Source organism: Heteronotia binoei, chromosome 3 (assembly GCF_032191835.1).
Source record: "Heteronotia binoei isolate CCM8104 ecotype False Entrance Well chromosome 3, APGP_CSIRO_Hbin_v1, whole genome shotgun sequence".
NCBI classification, from domain to species: domain Eukaryota; kingdom Metazoa; phylum Chordata; class Lepidosauria; order Squamata; family Gekkonidae; genus Heteronotia; species Heteronotia binoei.
Genome location: NC_083225.1, coordinates 26,331,284 through 26,350,483, shown reverse-complemented (window position 1 = coordinate 26,350,483; position 19,200 = coordinate 26,331,284). Strand labels below are relative to the sequence as shown.

Genomic DNA, 19,200 nt, shown 5'->3' with positions numbered 1-19,200 from the left:
CCAAACTGCAGCTCGGGAGCCACATATGGCTCTTTCACACATATTGCATGGCTCTCAACGCCCCCACTGCCTCGTCGGCCAGCTTGGAGAAGGCATTTGTTTCTTTAAATCACTTCTCCAAGCCAAGCCAGGCAGCAGCTTGGAGAATGCATTGAAAGTTAATGTTGCTTTCTTATCACCTCTCTCCCCGTCCTCCCTTCCCCCCCCCATCTCTTTGCCTTCCTTCCTTCCTTGTGACTCTCAAACATCTGACGTTTATGTGCTGCAGCTCTCAAACATCTGACATTTATTCTATGTGGCTCTTATATTAAGCAAGTTTGGCCACCCCTGGCCTAGACCAAGAATCCAATTCAGACAAGCTCAGATCTTTACCTCCCTCCTGCCTTAAACAGAGGAGTCAAACCAGTGGACTAGCATCTCTATGTATTCTGCTTCCCAAAAATGCAGTTGGGGAAGAATTGTACCTCAAAGATGTTGGTAAAGGCTGTAAACTGTTTCTCAGCTGCTGTTCTCAAAGAGGCTTTTATAAAGTGTTAAAAACATCCCCATCAACGGCTACCAGCCGTGCTGAATAAAGGGAACTTCCATGTGCAGAGCCAGCAAGCTTCACTGGTAGAGCATCTGTATGACACGCAGAAGGTGCCAGATTCAATCCCTGGCATCTCCAGTTAAAAAAACCAGGAAGTAGATGATGAGGAAAACCTCTGTCTAAGAAGTAGACTGCAGATTTATATCCCACCCTTCTCTCTGAATCAGAGACTCAGAGTGGCTTACAGTCTCCTATATCTTCTCCCCCCACAACAGACACCCTGTGAGGTGGGTGGGGCTTAGAGGGCTCTCACAGCAACTGCCCTTTCAAGGACAAGTCCTACGAGAGCTATGGCTGACCCAAGGCCATTCCAGCAGCTGCAAGTGGAGGAGTAGGGAATCGAACCCGGTTCTCCCAGATAAGAGTCCACACACTTAACCACTACACCAAATTGGGGAGAGCCTGGGGAGCTGCAGACAAGACTGACTTTGATGGACCAATGATCAAATTTTGTATAGGAAATCTTCACGTGTTCAATACCACTGCTGAGAGGCAGCTTAAAGCGAAGAATACTTGTTCATTGATCCTCTATGGAAACTGGCTGGCCACTGTGTTAAACAGGTTGCTGGAATAGATGGACTACTGGTCCAATCCAGCAGGACTCCTCTTATGCAGCAAAAAGCAAAAATGCACCATTTAGCACTAATATTCACAGCTCCCCACCCCAAATTTAATATCAGAGATCAGCAAAAGCCACACAAAAGTTATACTGCCCTGATATTAAATAACAAAGGAGAGGGAAAGAGAAACCGGCTGGGGAGAGATGGTGGCTCAGTGGTAGAGCATCCGCTTGGTAAGCAGAAGGTCCCAGGTTCAATCCCTGGCATCTCCAACTAAAAAGGGTTAAGGCAAATAGGTGTGAAAATCCTCAACTTGAGACCCTGGAGAGCCGCTGCCAGTCTGAGTAGACAGTACTGACTTGGATGGACTGAGGGTTTGATTCAGTATAAGGCAGCTTCATATGTTCGTATGACTGTGGGAGGCCAAGCCCTCCTTGAATTCTTGCTGGCAAAGTAACGATAGCACGTCTGTTTTGGTCTTTTACCTCAATCAGGGTGAAAAATCCCAGAACCAAGTAAGACTTCCAGTAACAAAGTATAATGGCCTTTGTCAAGTGTGGGACTCTTGCTTCCTTTTTGGCTTTTTGCACCTCTTTGTCCCAGAACCTGCAAGAAGGAAAGAAGAAGAGGAGGTGTAACAACAAACCAGGGGGGGTGGGAGAGACTGTCGAGAAGAGCACCGCAACCAAAATTCACATGAACAGCCCACAGATCGATTGCTTTGACGGATTCACTGTCCAGGAAAATATTTTTACTGGGCAAAACAAAAAGCCTTCTCTCTGGTTTAAGAAAGCAACAGAAATGTTACTTGGATGTTCTTTGCAGAAAAAACAAGGCAATTAGGGACTTGAACTTCTATCAGAATAAGACAGCATTATTACATCATGGCATTTTGCTTCTGTCCCGCAACAGAGTCAGAAACCTTTACCTGCTGGGGCTACAGTCACTGTAGGCCCCTCAAGGATTAGCAGGCAAGACAGAAATACAGGTTAGGGACCAGGGTTGCCTTCAACTCGCATCATAGCCCAAGTTCCCACTGAGGAAGCAAATGTGATGTAGCTGAGATGCAGCATTTTAAAAGGTCTTCGGATGTAGACACCTAAGATGTCATGGAGAGGGTAAGCTTAAAAAGGTAAAGGTAGTCCCCTGTGCAAGCACCAGTTGTTTCCGACTCTGGGGTGACGTCGTATCACGACGTTTTCACGGCAGACTTTTTATGGGGTGGTTTGCCATTGCCTTCCCCAGTCATCTGCACTTTCCCCCAGCAAGCTGGGTACTCATTTTACCGACCTCAGAAGGATGGAAGGCTGAGTCAACCTCGAGTCGGCTACCTGAACCCACCTTCCCCCAGGATCGCACTCAGGGAGTGAGCAGAAAGCTTCGACTGCAGTACTGCAGCTTTACCACTCTGCACCACGGAGCTCTTAGGGTAAGCTTGGAAAGGAAAAAAGGAAAGGTCCCCTGTGCAAGCACCAGTCGTTTCTGACTCTGGGGTGACGTTGCTTTCACGACGTTTTCACAGCAGACTTTTTACAGGGTGGTTTGCCATTGCCTTCCCCAGTCATCTACACTTTCCCCCCAGCAAGCTGGGTACTCATTTTACTGACCTCGGAAGGATGGAAGGCTGAGTCAACCTCGAGCCGGCTACCTGAAAACCCAGCTTCCACCGGAGATTGAACTCAGGTCGTGAGCAGAGCTTAGGACTGCAGTACTGCAGCTTTAACACTCTGCGCCACGGGGCTCTTCACGGTAAGCTTAGAACCCTGATAAAATAACTTTCCAGAGAGTTTTTTTCCCATAAACTTTTTAAAAGTCATATTCTATTTCTCTCTTGCAAATAATATTACTTATTGCCTTTAGTGCTTATTAGCCATTTGCACATGGCATAGTACACTTACTAGTCTTTTCTCCGGAAAGTAGGCCCACAAATTACCTAATATTTTATTTCCAACACGATACAGAAAAATCTGACAATATCTCTAAATTACACAGGTATTAGAGACTATATAAAGGCTAAACGGATCGTTTTACCTATTAGGCAGTATCATGCAGATATCATTTTCCCCCAAGCTTTCCAGAGTATTGTAAGGTGCCAATAAAACACGTGCAAATGTTACAGGGGGAAAATAAATAATATAGAAATGAACCAAGGTGAAGACAGGCAGCCACCAAGTTGACCCCATGCGACACCTTTATGTATTTCACTTCATTTATAATCTGCTGCTCGACTCAAAGAGCCTCCAAGACAATTAACAATATAAAATCAATTCAGAGCAGCACATGAAGAACAAGTTATATTTATGAGAAAGGGAGGAGAATCGGCACACTGCAAGAAAAAGGAGACATTCCCACTTCTTCCCACAGCTCCAGTGCATGGTCGAATGTCCTCTCAGGCGCCTTTCAAAAGTTTAAAATATATCTAGATCTGTGCCTCTCACAACAGCGTCTGCCGTATTTACCTGAAAGAAAACCCTGAATAAAAGATTTCTCTCGCTTTAAAACAGGCTATATGCACAAGTTTGTTTTGTTTTCCAAAATAAATCATGGTTGATAGTGTGACAAGGTCAAATGCCTCCTGCCACACACACACACACACACACACACACAATTTCTGAATCATGATTACTGTGTCCTCTTGTGCTATCAACAGCAGAAAAAGTGTTACTAGAATCCTCTCTGTGAAGATTCATTTCCCTCTCTGGTGCTTTGAACAGCCAAATAGTCCTGGGACGTATAGTCCAGAGTCTCTAGCCCAATGACTCCAGCATTCTGGAAATACATATTACCCAAGGTTCCTTTCTTTTAGCCTTCCCAAAAACACTTTTGTATTTTCTCCATCACGTGGGTGGAAAAGGTTCTGCTGTAGGGGGTGAAATCTTAGGAGTCCTACCATCACTAAGCTGAGATGGATCCACAGCCTCCTTACAAAGACTGCAGCTATCAATTTACTTGAGCCACACTCATAGATAGTCACCAAAACAGTTAAGCCACAGAAAGCTGGAATTCAGTCTGCCTATAATCCAAGACATTGATATAACTGGAGAAACTGGAAGCAGGAATTGTTTGCCTTTCCTTCAAAAGCAGGGAAATAAAGTGGCATCCACACAGGGAGCAGTTTGTAAGGTTTCCCCCAGGAGTGGAATTCTAGCAGAAGCTTCTTAGCATATTAGGCCACACCCCCTGATGTAGCCAGTCCTCCAAGAGCTTACAAGGCACTTTTTGTAAGCTCTTGGAGGATAGGCTACATCAGGCAGGTGTGGCCTAATATGCAAAGGAGCTCCTGCTAGAATTCCACCCCTGGTTCCTCATTGCTGCTGCAAATACAAATACAGCGCAGCAGCAACGGGGCTTCCATATGGCCAATTTCCCCACAGCTTTCCTGTCCCAGCCCCTTGGCAGCAGCCCCCCACCCCACTGACCACTGGGGCTTTTTTAAAAAAAATCAACAATTAAATATTAGCAATACAACATTTCAACAACCTATTCTCTAGACTCCCAGATTTCATTTTTATAAAGCAAGTTTCTAGCCCATTTCACTGCAGAGATACGGCTTTCCCTTTATATCTCCACAATGAAATTGGTACAGCAGACTTAAGTCTCCCAGTTGTTCAGCCTACGCACCCATCTTTGCCTCCAAGCCAGCGGGAGAAATGTGCTGTGTGATGTCACATCTGCCTCCTAGCCCACACCAATGTAAATTCCAGGTAAAAACCCAGATGCCTTACTCAACGTATCAGGTGTTGCTTGGAAATTTCCCTGAAACCTCCAGAGGTTCACAGAAATTCCAGAGCATCGCCTGGCATGCTGACATCACATCCAGGTTTTCACCTGGGCATGACACTGCAGCATTACATGATGTCATTTCTGTCCCTTGGCCCACCTCCAAAACTTCTGGTGATGACAGGCAGTGACCTAGCCACCCTAGGCTAGAGATGTTTTTAAAAGGCAGGAATTCAGATATCTTGGCACTCCGACTGTTACAACATTATTTGATATAACAATAAAAGGGATAAAAGGAAGTACTTCTTCACCCAAAGGGTGATTAACACAGGAGGTGGTGGCGGCTACATGCATAGCTTTAAGAGAGGATTGGATAAATATATGGAGCAAAGGTCAATCAGTGGTTATTTGCTACAAGCAGTGTTCCCTGTAAGCTGAGTTAGCGTGAGCTAGCTCACAGATGTTTAGCCTCCAGCTCACACATTTTTGTCTTAGCTCAGGAAGGATGACCCCAGAGCACACTAATTTATTGCAGTAGCTCACAACTTTAATACTAGTACCTCACAAAGTAGAATTTTTGCTCGCAAGACTCTGCAGCTTACAGGGGACACTGTCCCTAAGGCATAGATAGAACTCACTGTCTGGGGCAAGTGATGCTCTGTATTCTGAGTGCTTGGGGGGGAAGGGGCAACAGTGGGAGAGCTTCTAGTGGCCTGGTCCCACCAGTGGACCTCCTAATGGCACCTGGTTTTTTGGCCATTGTGAGACAGAGTTTTGGACTGGATAGGCCACTGGCCTTCTCTAATGTTCTTATCCAAACCTATTTAAAATAAAAAAGCCCCTGTGGTGAATGAGAGGCAGGGGGGCAAGAGAGGCTGAGATGGTTGAGGGGATAGAAAGTGACCTTGGCATCTATGTGGCAAAGGAGGAGAAGGAGATTGGCTTTATACTCCGTCCTTCATTCAGGGTGGCTTCACAATCACCACCCCTTCCTCTCTGCACAACAGACACCCTATAAGCCAGGTGGGGCTGAGAGAGTTCTGAGAGAACTGTAGCTGACCCAAGGTCACCCAGCAGGTGCATGTGGAGGAGCAGGCAACCAAACCCATTTCTCCCAGATCAGAGTCTGCGTTCTTAACCACTGCACCAAACTGCACAGAAAGCCAATGTTCAGCTACTTACCATTGTAACCCTTCCCCGAGCACCTTCGAGGAATCTTCAGGCAGCACTTTATACATGTCATCTTCGTCTAGTCTCCGTTTATGGCCAAGCACAAACAAAGGATTCAGCCACCTGTTCCAAAAACAGGAGAGCAACATGTCAGTCATAAGCTGTTTCTACACTCAGGGCTGATTCTGATTTTATGAGTACTGAATCTGCCTGCAGAAAATTCCTGTTCAAAAGTACCCTTGTAAAGTGAGGAGCAACTCCGGAGTGAACCCGATTTCAGTGTCAATTCAAGAAAATTAGCGTAGACTTAAGATAATGCAAAGCAAATGCTATCCTTAGATATTTCTTCTCTGGGGGGGGGGTCAATATGTGCCACTGCAGCTTTTCATGCTAAAGTAACTTCTCAGATTTTATTTGGCATGGCCATTTGGATTAATGCAGTTTCTGAATCCCTTGATCGTATACTTTATTTTCTGTGCAGGATGGCAGAGGCTCCTAGGTGTGTGGCTGGAACTGCAATTAGAGTGGAATTTGCCCAACGCTCTTTGGAGTCTAGAGCCTGGATTGCAGCTTTTAAATTGAGACTAAAAGTCTTTTATTTAGCACCAAATGTCCAAGGTGGCCTTGGAGGACAATTACAAAAGCAGTTGGGAAAGAAATCTAGATACTAGATTTGAGTCCTTGGGCTTTCCTCCAACAGCCTGGAATAGTTTAATTTACCAGGAAGCTTTGAAGCGGACTATAATGAAGGTGATCAATCTTGACCAGGCTGGTACCTTAGATCGAGCAAGACGCATATGTTCCACTCTTGCCCTAGGTATTCCTCCTCCGGAGTCGCTTCCTTCATATACTAGATCCCTAAAAACACCTCGTCATAGACGTGCTTTCACTTTTGCTAGGCTTAATTCTTTTCCCACTGCTGAGTGGACAGGTCGTTTTTCTAGAGTCCCATACGCAGATCGCTTATGTGATTGTGGGTCTGGAATTGTGGAAACACTTGGCCATCTTCTATTACACTGTCGTCAGTGGTCGATTCCTAGATCAATTTAGATAACTCCTGTTCTTATTAAACACCAACTGCCAACTGAACTTTGAGTGGTCCCTTATTTGCTAGCAGGTACTAATCCTGAAACCACCTATTTTGTTACAAAATTTTTAACGATAATCTTATCTGCGAAACGACAGAAATCTGGACTGATCTGATGGTAATGGAATCTGGCATATATGTGGTTAACATGACAATTTTAGGTTTACCTTATGATAGGTTTTATTAGAAATGGCTGTTTTACCATTTTATTTTTAGATTTGAATATTTTGACTGTAACATTTGAATTCTGTGAATATGCTTAGTTCTGCTGTATACTAATGCATGTTTTGACGATTGTTACATCCTGATTGAGCTTAGGACCTTTGGTCATAGAAGCTAATAAATGAAATGGAAAATAATGCAAAACAAGACAGAAGTGACAGTGGTATGCAAATGCAGATGAACATTTTAAATGTGCACCAAGAGAGGATCTTCTGTCAAGTGTAAAAACAGCCATTCTCTTGTATGCATTCCAGAGTCCTAGGTGACTGCACACAAAGCCACCCGGATAACAAAAAGCAGCATAACATTTGGCCTTCAGACCTCACTATATGCACTGCAAAGCTATGCACTGTCTCCCATCCCATGCTGCCAGCTCCACAAACTGGCCAGCAAAATACAATACAATGAAAAGAACAAAAGCTACAGGAGGCAAACTTTGCTTGCAAGCCAGATGTGAGCAGGAGAAAACACTGCAAAGAACCTATCCAGACGGCTAGCGGAATTAGCAGAAAGCCAAGCCCAGAAGAGATTTGGGTGCTGCTGAATCCCTGTGTGAGACCTTTTGCCGAGGTGTAACAGCCTCATTTTAAATGCCCAAGCAGTGAGCCGATGGGAGAGTCTTGGGTTTTTTCACCCCCCCCCCCCCCCCCCGTTTTCTCACTTTTGTATTTTTGTTCACGGCAACTGGAGGAGGATCAAACCATGCAGCAAGTCTAGGGTTGCCAGGTCCAACTCAGGAAGTATCTGGGGACTTTGGGAGTGGAGCCAGGAGACTTAAGAGGGTGGAGCCAGGAGCAAGGGTGTGACAAGCATGACTGAACTCCAAAGAGAGCTCTGACCATCAGATTTAAAGGGACTGCATTCCTTTTAAATGCCTTCCTTCCCTTGGAAACCATAGAGGATGGGGGCACCTTCTTTTGGGGCTCATAGAACTGGACCCAATGTTCCAATCTTTTTGAAACTTGGAGGAGGTTTTGAGGAGAGGCACAAGATGCTGCGCTGAAAAACTGTGCCTCTGCCTCAAAAAATAGCCCCTCCAGAGCCCCAGATACCCACACATTGATTCTCCAATATATGCTATGGAGACTGGTCTCCATAGGAAACAATGGAGTGCCCAGTGGACAGTTCCCTCTCCCCTGCTTTCTGATAACCCTGAAGCTGAGGGAGGGCCTCCAAACTGGGGGACCCCCTGCCTCCTCCAATTGGAGATTGTGCAGCCAACAAAGAGCTTCCGAAAAATATTATCCAGTTCAAATACTGATGCTTACAGAGTATCTGTAAGCGTCAGCATTTGAATTGGATAATATTTTTCATAAGCTTGTAGAAGTCATTGAGAAATGTGGGACAAGTACAACTGCATCGCGTATCACCTTTTGTGCCTTGCTGTACAGAAGAAATCATCAGAAGCATTGTTCTCCGTGGGAAACTCAACCTGTGGAATTACTATCCGCACCAGTCTATCAAAAAATATTGGACATTTATTGCCTTTCTAGCGACTTTGAGAGAAGGGTGGATGTTCCTTTTGCGCTTTTCAATGGAATGGCATATTGCTGAATATTTGAACTACTCTTAGAACATATTTAGTAAATATTAATTTTGTATACTTTTGGAGGTTGGTTTTCGTGGAGGGTTTTATAACTTTCTTCCCTGCTCCAACTGAAAATTAGCAACCCTAAATCAATCTACACATCTGTCCTGATCCCCTTCACCACTGTCAATGCAGGACGCAACACCAGCTAGCACAGTTTCAACCACTATGCCTTTCTGGAACCGTCCGCAACTGCTCAACAACTCATTTTCCATCTTCTGCTGCTCCTGAATTATATAAGCTCTTTCCCTAATCAGCCTTTTACTTCACTTGACATATGCATCATTGGACTTTGCAGCTGGTGGTGCAGCTGAACATAAGCTGAGACATTTCTAGGTTCTGGTTCAAAGCCCAGTTCAACTGTGTATATCACTTGGCCTTTGTCAGCTTCAGCTCTCTCGCCTGCTTAATGGGATGATACCGACCAGGCTTATAATAGGCTTGTCAAAACAGAAACTGCCCAAGAAGCACTTTGAATACTCCAAAAGTGACATAAAACAGTCATCCTCTTATGTTTTTAACAGGGCTCATTTTGCAGCAGGAGCTCCTTTGCATATTAGGCCACACGCCTCTGAGGTAGCCAATTCTCCAAGAGCTTAAAGGGCTCTTAGTACAGGGCCTACTGTAAGCTCCAGGAGGATTGGCTGCATCAGAGGGGTATGGCCTAATATGCAAAGGAGTTCCTGCTACAAAAAAACCCTGTGTTTTTAACCAAATTCACTGCCAAGCCTTCCCACACAACTAAGATCTCAGTTTATATAAGGTTCATATTTTTCTTTCAAGCATCGAGGCACTGCTGTTGAAGACGCAGCTGCTCTGGGCAGGGCATATTTCTAGGATGGAAAACCACCGCCTTCCCAAGATTGCTCTGTATGGCGAACTTTCCACCGGCCATCGAAATAGAGGGGCACCAAAGAAGAGGTACAAGGACTCCTTGAAGAAATCCCTTGGCACCTGTCGCATCAACCATCACCAGTGGTCTGACCTAGCCTCAGATCGCAAAGCATGGAGGCACACCATCCACCAGGCTGTCTCTTCCTTTGAGAACGCACGCATAGCTGGTCTTGAGGACAAAAGGAGATTGAGGAAGAATCGCACTGCTACAGCACCAACCCCAAATCAGACTTTTCCCTGCAGCCACTGTGGCCGGATCTGCCTGTCCCGCTTTGGTCTTGTCAGCCACCAGCGAGCCTGCAGCAGATGTGGACTACTGCACCCTTCTTAAATCTTCATTCGCGAAGTCAAGCCGAGAGATTTTTCTTTCCCTCCTCCCATTTTTTTTGTTTTTGGCCTCACTTCAAAAGAAGAAAATTCTACATCTAGCATTCCATAGCAGAAAAGAGATTTGAATCTCACACTTTCAACAAAAGGGGCTGTAACGTCACACTCGGGAAACAAACAATCCCTTACACTGGTATTGCTAGTTACTGGCATGCCTGTTTCTTTCTGTACAGCAACCTGTAGCAAGGCAAGGGCAAGCCAAGGGGAGAAAATACGCTACTGCTCAAGCCCCAGAAACCATTCTCAGTTCTTCAAGAAAGAAGCTTTGTGTTGCAAATCCTCTGATTCACTGCCCTTTGGACTTTCAATTACTCTGCAAGTTGTGCCCCTCGTCAAAGCCTTTCCCCAGTTATTAATTAGTGACACTTTAATGCTTGTTCCTACTGAAATCTGAGAAAAATGACACTCTTGAGCACTCACTCTCCAACACAGCCAGCCTGTCCACTAGGCCAAAAGTTCCCAACCTTTCTGAATCTGAGGTCACCACAGGGATTTTGAGATGGCATGGTCCGTCGCACTCCAAAAACGGCTGCCTCAGGAGGCGGAAGCAAAACCTAATGTCGTCTTCCACACTTTGCAAAAGAAATCTCAGAAGTGGAATTAAAAAGGAATGAAAGGCAGCCTATAGGTGGGGGGAGAAAGAGAAGGGAGAGAAGGGAGAATAAAAAAAGAAATAAAGCCAAGGGAGGGGAAAGAGCCAGTAATAAAGCCAGCCTTATAGCGGCTCTGAACACTTTCTGAAAAGGTCCATGGGTGCTGTGTTGGAGAACCCTGCACTAGGGCATCATCCGGAGCAGCACTTTCCTTGTGGTATGAAGAAATGGATCTTCCCACCCCAGCACTGTGAAGCACAGGTAGCGAACAGCAGCAAGCAAGTGGTAACACGGTAAAGAACGAGCAAGCAAAAACAACCGTGCGCACCCAGATAATATAGAAAAAAAATTTTGCATTGTTTCTGTTTCTTATGCAAACATCATTATAGCAAAATGAAAATGATACCAAAGTCCACAGTAGCAAAACTCAAAGAAGGGCGATGATTCCACTAAGACCGTCTTCACAGAATAAGTCCAGGCAAAGAGTAGCAATTACTTTCAAATCTTCCAACAGTTCATGTTGGAAGTCCAATTCCCTTAAGAGGTCTGGCTCAAAGGATAGAAGTTCTGCCTTAAATGTTTTCCCTTATGTGTCTGTTGACTAAGCATCATCTTCATCCTATTATTATTATTATTATTATTATTATATCTAGATTGCCCTCCCCCAGACAGGGCTCAAGGCAATTTATAACATTTTGGAAAGTAAACAGAGTACAAATGAAATTTCAAATTGTTACACTGTTCAAGGCACTGAGTCATACAGCTTTTGGAGAGGAGAGGGAAGGAGAGGAGCCAACGGAATCCTTTAAGATCTGACGAGATACATTCGTTATAATTGTTACTTACAAGAAGTTTTGGTGGTGGTGGAGATTAGATTTAAACCCCCTTCACTCAGAGCAGTTTATAATTGTCAGAACTTGAAGAACTTCAAACGAAACTCATTACTTTGTTGCAAAAGTATAAGACGTTTATTGAGAACTGTGTTCAGGGAAAGCACAAGTTGACTCTGATAACGGGTTCAGCTATCGATACATTCTTTATGCAGTTGTAACAGAAACAATAAAACCATTTCTCACACTCTGGGAGACAGTTGTCTGTTCCCAGGGTCCCTTATCTCCATGGAGGAGGAAGGAGCCCTGCTGTGATGCTCTGGCAGGCTAGCTTCAAAGGACACCTGCAGATGTTTTCCAGAGGCTATCTGTCACCCTTCAGTGGTTACAGTTTGTTTGAAATGCAAAGCATTTGGTTAGTAGGCCTGACTACAAGGACACAGAATTAGTAGACAGTTACAATATGGAGTCGGTTAGGCTAATATCACCAAGCTCAGCATACATAACAGATACAAGTTCCGACAATAATCTCCTTTCCCTTCCCTTCCCCTCCCCACAACAGACACCCTGTCTCGCTTCTGGGCGTTGCTCTCCCATGCAATGGGGGATTCCTTGTAGAGGTTCACTTACAGAGTATTTTTCTTGTTTGATTGACCCCCATATTTGAAGGGTGTTTACGTTAAGCCGTTTTAATGTGCTTCCTTCTCCTGTGTTATATGGGAGGTTTAAAAAAATACCATTCTTAGAAAGGCTATGTCCCTGTGAGCTGAAGGAAACTGAAGGAACAGACCACGTACTTTTATCCTGTAGATTCTACTGTGGTAGATACTGTGCATCTTATCTGGATCCTATATTGCAATCCCTGGAGGGTAAATCCAATTCACTTGTGGGTCCAGCAATATTTCAAAACACTGAGTTTCTAGACCAAACTTGCATTAATTTGAAGTCCACCAAGCCTCTGACAGTCCATAAGCTTCCTTCCTCTTTTTGTTGTGTGCCCAGGACTCAAAAGTATTCGACATTTATTAAATTTTTTATTTACTAAAATGTCTATACCTTGCCTTTCCTCTTGGCAAACAAGATCGTTTGACTGTGTTCATCTTGGTGGGTCAACCAGTTGTGCGTAGCTACTGTAGACAAAGCTGGAATGCTCTTACTCCTTAGATCTCAATGAGTGCCCAAACCAACTCACGATAACCCATCTTTCTAAAGCAATGTTGTGGCTACTGCCCAAACTCCTACGTAACTATTACAAAAAGTCAGCAGCTCTTTCAAAAAAATTGCTTGACGATCCTTCTTTATCCCCAGGAAAGATTGCAAAACTATCCATGGGTCTGCAAAAGCAAACAAGAAGGATTTGATTATTGCAAACCTCACCTGATGACAACTGAAACACAAAAGACTAAAGGAATCAGAAGAACCAGATATACAGCCATCACGTCACCTGGATGCCATGACGCTCATTCAGCCTTAAAAATTATTTTCAGACGCTGTGAATCCCTTTAGCTGTACCAACAATTCAGAAGAGAAACTACCAAAATGCTAGGCTGTTTACACATTATACTATCTGGACTTCCAGCTATAAACATGGCAACTCTGCAGCAACATCTGTTTAGCTGTTGGAAAACAGCGATTAATTGTAGAGGCTCACAAAGTATACCATTAGCTCAGCGATCTTCGACCTTTCCAGATACGGGACTCATCTTCCTTTGGGTACAGCTCTAGGATCTATATCAATGTATTGGGCTGGAATTGCACCAACACAACACAACGGAAACTATTATCAGTGTATGAACAAGGTGTGAATTCAGTAGCACCTTCAAGACCAACGAAGTTTTATGCAAAGCAGGGCTTTTTTTGTAGCAAGAACTCCTTTGCATATTAGGCCACACCCCCTGATGTAGCCAATCCTCCTGGAGCTTGCAGTAGGCCCTGTAAGCTCTTGGAGGATTGGCTACATCAGGGGTGTGTGGCCTAATATATATGCAAAGGAGTTCCTGCTACAAAAAAGCCCTGATGCAAAGTATAAGCTCTTGTGTGCAAACACATTTCTTCTGAATTAATCTCAGTAAAAAAAAGTATACATAATTCCAGCCCAGGATATACTACCTTGACCAGTGAGAGCCGCATTATTATTATTTTTGACATTTCATAGTTTATTGTAAATATAAATTGCTTACAGGCAGAATCTATTATGCAACTGTAAGACCTTCTGTTAGAAAAACCACTAAAGGCCAGCAAGTGACTTTGAGCCTTTTTTCTCCCTTTTATGCCAACAATTCAGCAAAGGAAACATGACAAATTTAATCAGGCCAAATCATACCCAAAGCAACATTGCTTGGTTGATAAAACAAATCAGCAGGATCCGTTTCCTAGTCTATCGGCAACTAACACAAAAGGGCAATGCTGATACCCCCAACTGGTTAAGCCCTGCTGTGAGCCAACTAAAAACTCTGTCCAAACAAGATTTTGAGATTTACAGTATTAAATGTCCCCAAGCAACACTGAGCGACTGAGAGCTGAGGTCTATAAGTGTACTAGAACTGGTGGCCAATATACCTTCTAAACTGTGGAGCAAAAATTCTACTTTGTGAGCCACTGGCATTGAAGTTTTGAGTTAGTGCAAAAATTAGCTTCCTTTGGGGCCATTTTTCCTGAGCAAAGACTAATATGTGTGAGCCAGAGGCTAAAAAACTGTAAGCTAGCTCACAGCAACTCAGCTTAGATAGGACATTGCTGGTGGTCAAGTTTACCCCAACCTATTAGGAGGGCAGGCATGAACTGGGAAGTTCAAATGGCCCTGAAGCAACTCCAGCTGAGCATCCCATGGAGTGCTGAAGGAGAGCTACTGGGGCATGGCTCCATTTGTTCCTAGTTACTAGTCTTATCTCATCAGATCCTGGAAGCTAAGCAGGGTTGGCCCTGGTTAATACCCGGATGCGACACCACAGGCAAGTGAGCCAGTTTGGTGTAGTGGTTAAGTGTGCAGACTCTTATCTGAGAGAACCCGGTTTGATTCCCCACTCCTCCACTAGCAGCTGCTGGAATGGCCTTGGGTCAGCCATAGCTCTGGCAGAGGTTGTCCTTGAAAGGGCAGCTGCTGTGAGAGCCCTCTCCGCCCCACCCAGGGTGTCTGTTGTGGGGGGGGGGAGAAGATATAGGAGATTGTAAGCCGCTCCGAGTCTCTGATTCAGAGAGAAGGGCGGGGTATAAATCTGCATTCTTCTTCTTCTTCAAGCCCAGGGTTGTTATACAGAGGCAGGCCATGGCAAACCACCCAGGTCCCAGCTCACCACAGCATTCAAAAATTTCCCTGCAGCACCTGTGCCCTCTGCTCCAAAACTCACCCAGGAAGAAGCCAGACAAAGTTCTCCAAAGTGGAGAGCCAGTTTGGTGTAGTGGTTAAGTGTGCGGACTCTTATCTGGGAGAACCGGGTTTGATTCCCCACTCCTTCACTTGCACCTGCTAGCATGGCCTTGGGTCAGCCATAGCTCTGGCAGAGGTTGTCCTTGAAAGGGCAGCTGCTGTGAGAGCCTTCTCCAGCCCCACCCACCTCACAGGGTGTCTGTTGTGGGGGAGGAAGGTAAAGGAGATTGTGAGCCGCTCTGAGACTCTTCGGAGTGGAGGGCGGGATATAAATCCAATATCATCATCTTCATCATCATCTTCTCCTTCTCCTTCTCCTCCTCCTCGGTTGGCTCCCTTCTTCTGCCAAATACTGTGAGGCATGCCACACATGACCCATGAGCACAGTTGCCAGTTCTGGACTGAGAAATACCTAGAGACCTTAAGGGTGGAACCTGGAGAGGGCAGGGTTTAGAGAGGGGAGGGACCTCAGCAGGGTTATAACCTCCAAAGTCCAACCTCCAAAGCAGCCATTTTCTCCAGGGCAACTGATCTCTATTGGTCTAGACTGAGATTAGTTGTAACAGCAGATTTCCAGGCCCATTTGGATGTTGGCAACCCTATCCACAGGGCATTTTTTGTAGCAGGAACTCATTTGCATATTAGGCCACACATTCCTGATGTAGCCAATCCACCTGGAGCTTACAGTAGGCCCTGTAAGAAGAGCCCTGTAAGCTCTTGGAGGATTGGCTACATCAGGGGTGTGTGGCCTAATATGCAAATGAGTTCCTACTACAAACAAAGTCCTGCCTATCTCTGTGGCTTTCTCCAGCTTCTTGGAAGATCTCTTCCTTTCATGAATGTTCAAGTAGAGGTCAGAACTAAGTCTAAGTCCACTAGCACCTTCCAGACCAGGGGTGGCCAAACTGGCTCAGGAGCCACATGTGGGTCTTTCACACATATTGTGTGGCTCTTGAAGCCTCTACTGCCATGTCAGCCAGCTTGGACAAAGCATTTGTCTCTTTAAATCCCTTTGCCAAACCAGTTCGCATGGGGGGCTTGGAGAATGCATTTAAGTTAAAGTTGCTTTCTTTCCACCTTTTCCTTCCTCCCCCATCTATTTTCTTCCTTCCTTCCACTCTCTTTCTCATTTGTTTCCCAATGAAGGAGCTAGAGAATGCTTGCCAAAATATATCACTTTCAAGAAAAAATTCAGGAAACAAATAGGTCTAGTTATCTAGTAGTTCAGTTTATTACATCAAAGATCAGCTAAAAATTGAAATAAGTTAAAAGCAGCCTGGCACAGCATGTTTTCTTTATTTTATTCAAGGCTGCTCTCTTTCTCTCTCTGAATGTGTAATAATATACCAGTACATCTGCACAGTGAATCAGAGGGGGCATGGTCAGCGTCTCGGGAGCTGGTAGGCCAGATGAGCCCCGCTGTGGTCTTCTCTTCCAGCTCACAAACATCTGATGCCTATTCTATGTGGTTCTTACATTAAGCAAGTTTGGCCACCCTGTTCCAGACCAACAAAGTTTTATTCAAGGTGTAAGCTTCTGTGTGCAAGCACACTTCGTCAGATACATTGAAACAGAATTTCCTCAACCATTACATATAGGGAAAGGATTAGTTGCTAGGAAGGGCTAATTAGAGTAAAAATGCATAAATAATTGGGTGGTTATAACTGTGATTGGATTAAGGTGGTAGGTAAAGATCTGTGAGTGGCAGTCAGAGGTCATTTTGTAGAAAAATAGGTGGTGGAGCTCTTCCAGGGATTGTCATGCAGCTGCACATACTAGTCAATGGACAAGGAGGTGGAACTCTCAGGAGGAGGTGGAACTCTCAGAAGGCAGAGGTGGAACTCTCAGAAAGGTTCAGGAGCTGCACTCCTGTGAGCTCCCACTGAATCTGAGGCCTGGTGGAAGTAAATTAGCATACAAATATAACAAACTGATGCGAGAATAAGAAGTTTGAGTCCACCTCCAAGATCAACAAAGTTCAGAGACAGAGGTCAGAAATGCCAGCTACTGGCTTCAGTGGAGCTTGTTTCATGGAAAATACACTCAAGATAAAATTTATTCCAAACAAATGTACCTTGGAAAAGCCCTTAGCACTTAGATTCTCCCTCAAGACTCCACAACTCTTCACATAAGCAGGGCTGTGTGCAGGGGTTTTTTTGTAGAAGCCTAGCAGGAATTCATTTGCATATTAGGACACACCCCTTTTGCATATTAGGCCACATATTTGCATATTAGGCCATACATCACCATTGCTTCACACAGGACTTTTTTGTGAGGAAAGCCCAGCAGGAACTCATCTGCACATTAGGCGACACCCCCTGATGCCAAGTCAGTCTAAACTGCATTCCTGCTTTAAAAAAAAAAAAACCCTGGCTGTGTGTAATCATACCCCTAAGAGAAAACCTCTGCATTAACAAACTATTGGATTTCTCCGTAATGGCAAAGTTGTCAGATCAGATCTGCCTTTCTGAATCACCAAAATTATAATTCAAGTTTTGCAGAACAACGGTTTCCAATTTTATCTTACCTTACCAATAAGATAGTCAATATACGAAAACCCCTACTAATTGCTATTACATTCTATTTACTTACTTCTAACCCCTAGTTCTATAAGGTTAATACTTACAATAATTTGCATCTGCGTAATATTATCATTACTTACCTCAAATGTAATAGAGATATTTTAATGTTATCCTTCATTTATCAAATATACTGATACAGTCTTTATACTGATGTACGTTAACATTTTTTTCATATATCATCATTGTTCAACTATTTATTTTAAAAAATGAAAAGTCAATAAAATGTGTTATTGTAAAAAAGGATTCATATTGCAGATCCTTCTGTCATCACTGTAAAAGGAATAAATAAAGCCCTTTAACTCAGGGGTGTCGAACTCATCTGTTACGAGGGATGGATCATCTGACATAAACGAGACCTTGTTGGGCTGGGCCATGTATGTCACAAAATGTAATGCCAGGTAGCAGAAATATAAACTTTATAAAGGACAACTTAAAAGAATGCTAGAAAGATCAGCACTCTTGCAATATTTTGTTTATTTAACAGTCTCTGATAACTGACATCTCTTGCTCTGAATTACTGCAACAAAATCTGGAGACAATGTCTGTGCTGTAGCAATCTTGAGTATGCTGTTCAGGTGTGTGTGTGTGTACGTTGCAAACCTACTTTTTGATTTACTGACATTCATTACAAAAATCTCATGGTCAATGCTTTGAGCCTAAGACCCAGGGGAAAACATGGCAAGGCTGGGCATTATGAGCTTTTGTACATAAGCTGCTTAGTGTGCTGGTCAGCCAAGGGAGAAAATAGAGGCTTTGCTCTGTAGCTCCAGTGCAATTGAGCAAGCCTGGCAAAGCAAGCTGTGATGCAGAAAGAAGCAAGAGAGAGAGCAGGAAGCAGGTGAGAGTGAGGTGCTCAAGGATCTGATAAGAGCCCTCCGGGGGCCTGATCCCTGCTTTAACTATCCCTCTTGACAGTGTCAGCTCTCCTTATGCTGAGTCTGCTGGCAAAGGGGCTGTCTCGCAGAGCATCTGCACTGCACACAGAAAGTTCAAGGTTCGGTCTGTAGCAACTCTGCTTTAAAATTAGTGCAAAACAAAGCGGCAGCACAGGGCACAAACAGAACAGAAAAACAACCAGGCAGTATCAATCCACTGATAAAGCAGTGCATGCCAAAACTCTTCTATTGTCTCAATAAACATGTATCATGAACAACTTAGCAAAAAGCCCAGTGATACCCAATGAGTACTATCAATGTCCAAATAATGGAAGGACCCCAACAGTTGTCAAAAAGGCATGCTCAGCAATGCTTTGCTTCTATATCATTGCACCCAATGTTCAAAGTATAAATAGGATGGAGTCCTCCTCAAGTGTAAGTTGGTCCTAAAAATGCTCTTCTTCCTTCTACGTGATCGCCAGCTGATATTCCGCATTTCGCATGCAAACTGCCTTACCAAGAAGCCAACATCTCCACGGTTCTGAGAATCTAAAGGACTATTCACAGCATCACGTTCATTCATTTTTGAGGACAGTTGGGGTCCTTCTATTATTTGGACATTTATATTAATCACTGGGTATCGCTGGACTTTTTGCTAAGTTGTCCATGATATGTGTTTATTGAGACAACAGAAGAGTTTTTCGTATACACTGCTTTATCAGTGGGCTGCTATTGC

The 19,200-nt window shown here is 44.2% G+C and overlaps 1 protein-coding gene across 1 annotated transcript in view; it reads right to left on the bottom strand.

The window, feature by feature from the left end:
* Window positions 1-19,200, bottom strand: part of ABCC4 (ATP binding cassette subfamily C member 4) — a 232,981-nt gene that overhangs the window by 205,628 nt on the left and 8,153 nt on the right. Inside the window, exons 2-3 of the mRNA XM_060233613.1 lie at window positions 6,052-6,162; window positions 1,635-1,755 (exon numbers count right to left, since the gene is read on the bottom strand). Coding sequence (XP_060089596.1) covers window positions 1,635-1,755; window positions 6,052-6,162 — 232 coding nt within the window. The remainder of the gene's footprint in view (window positions 1-1,634; window positions 1,756-6,051; window positions 6,163-19,200) is intronic.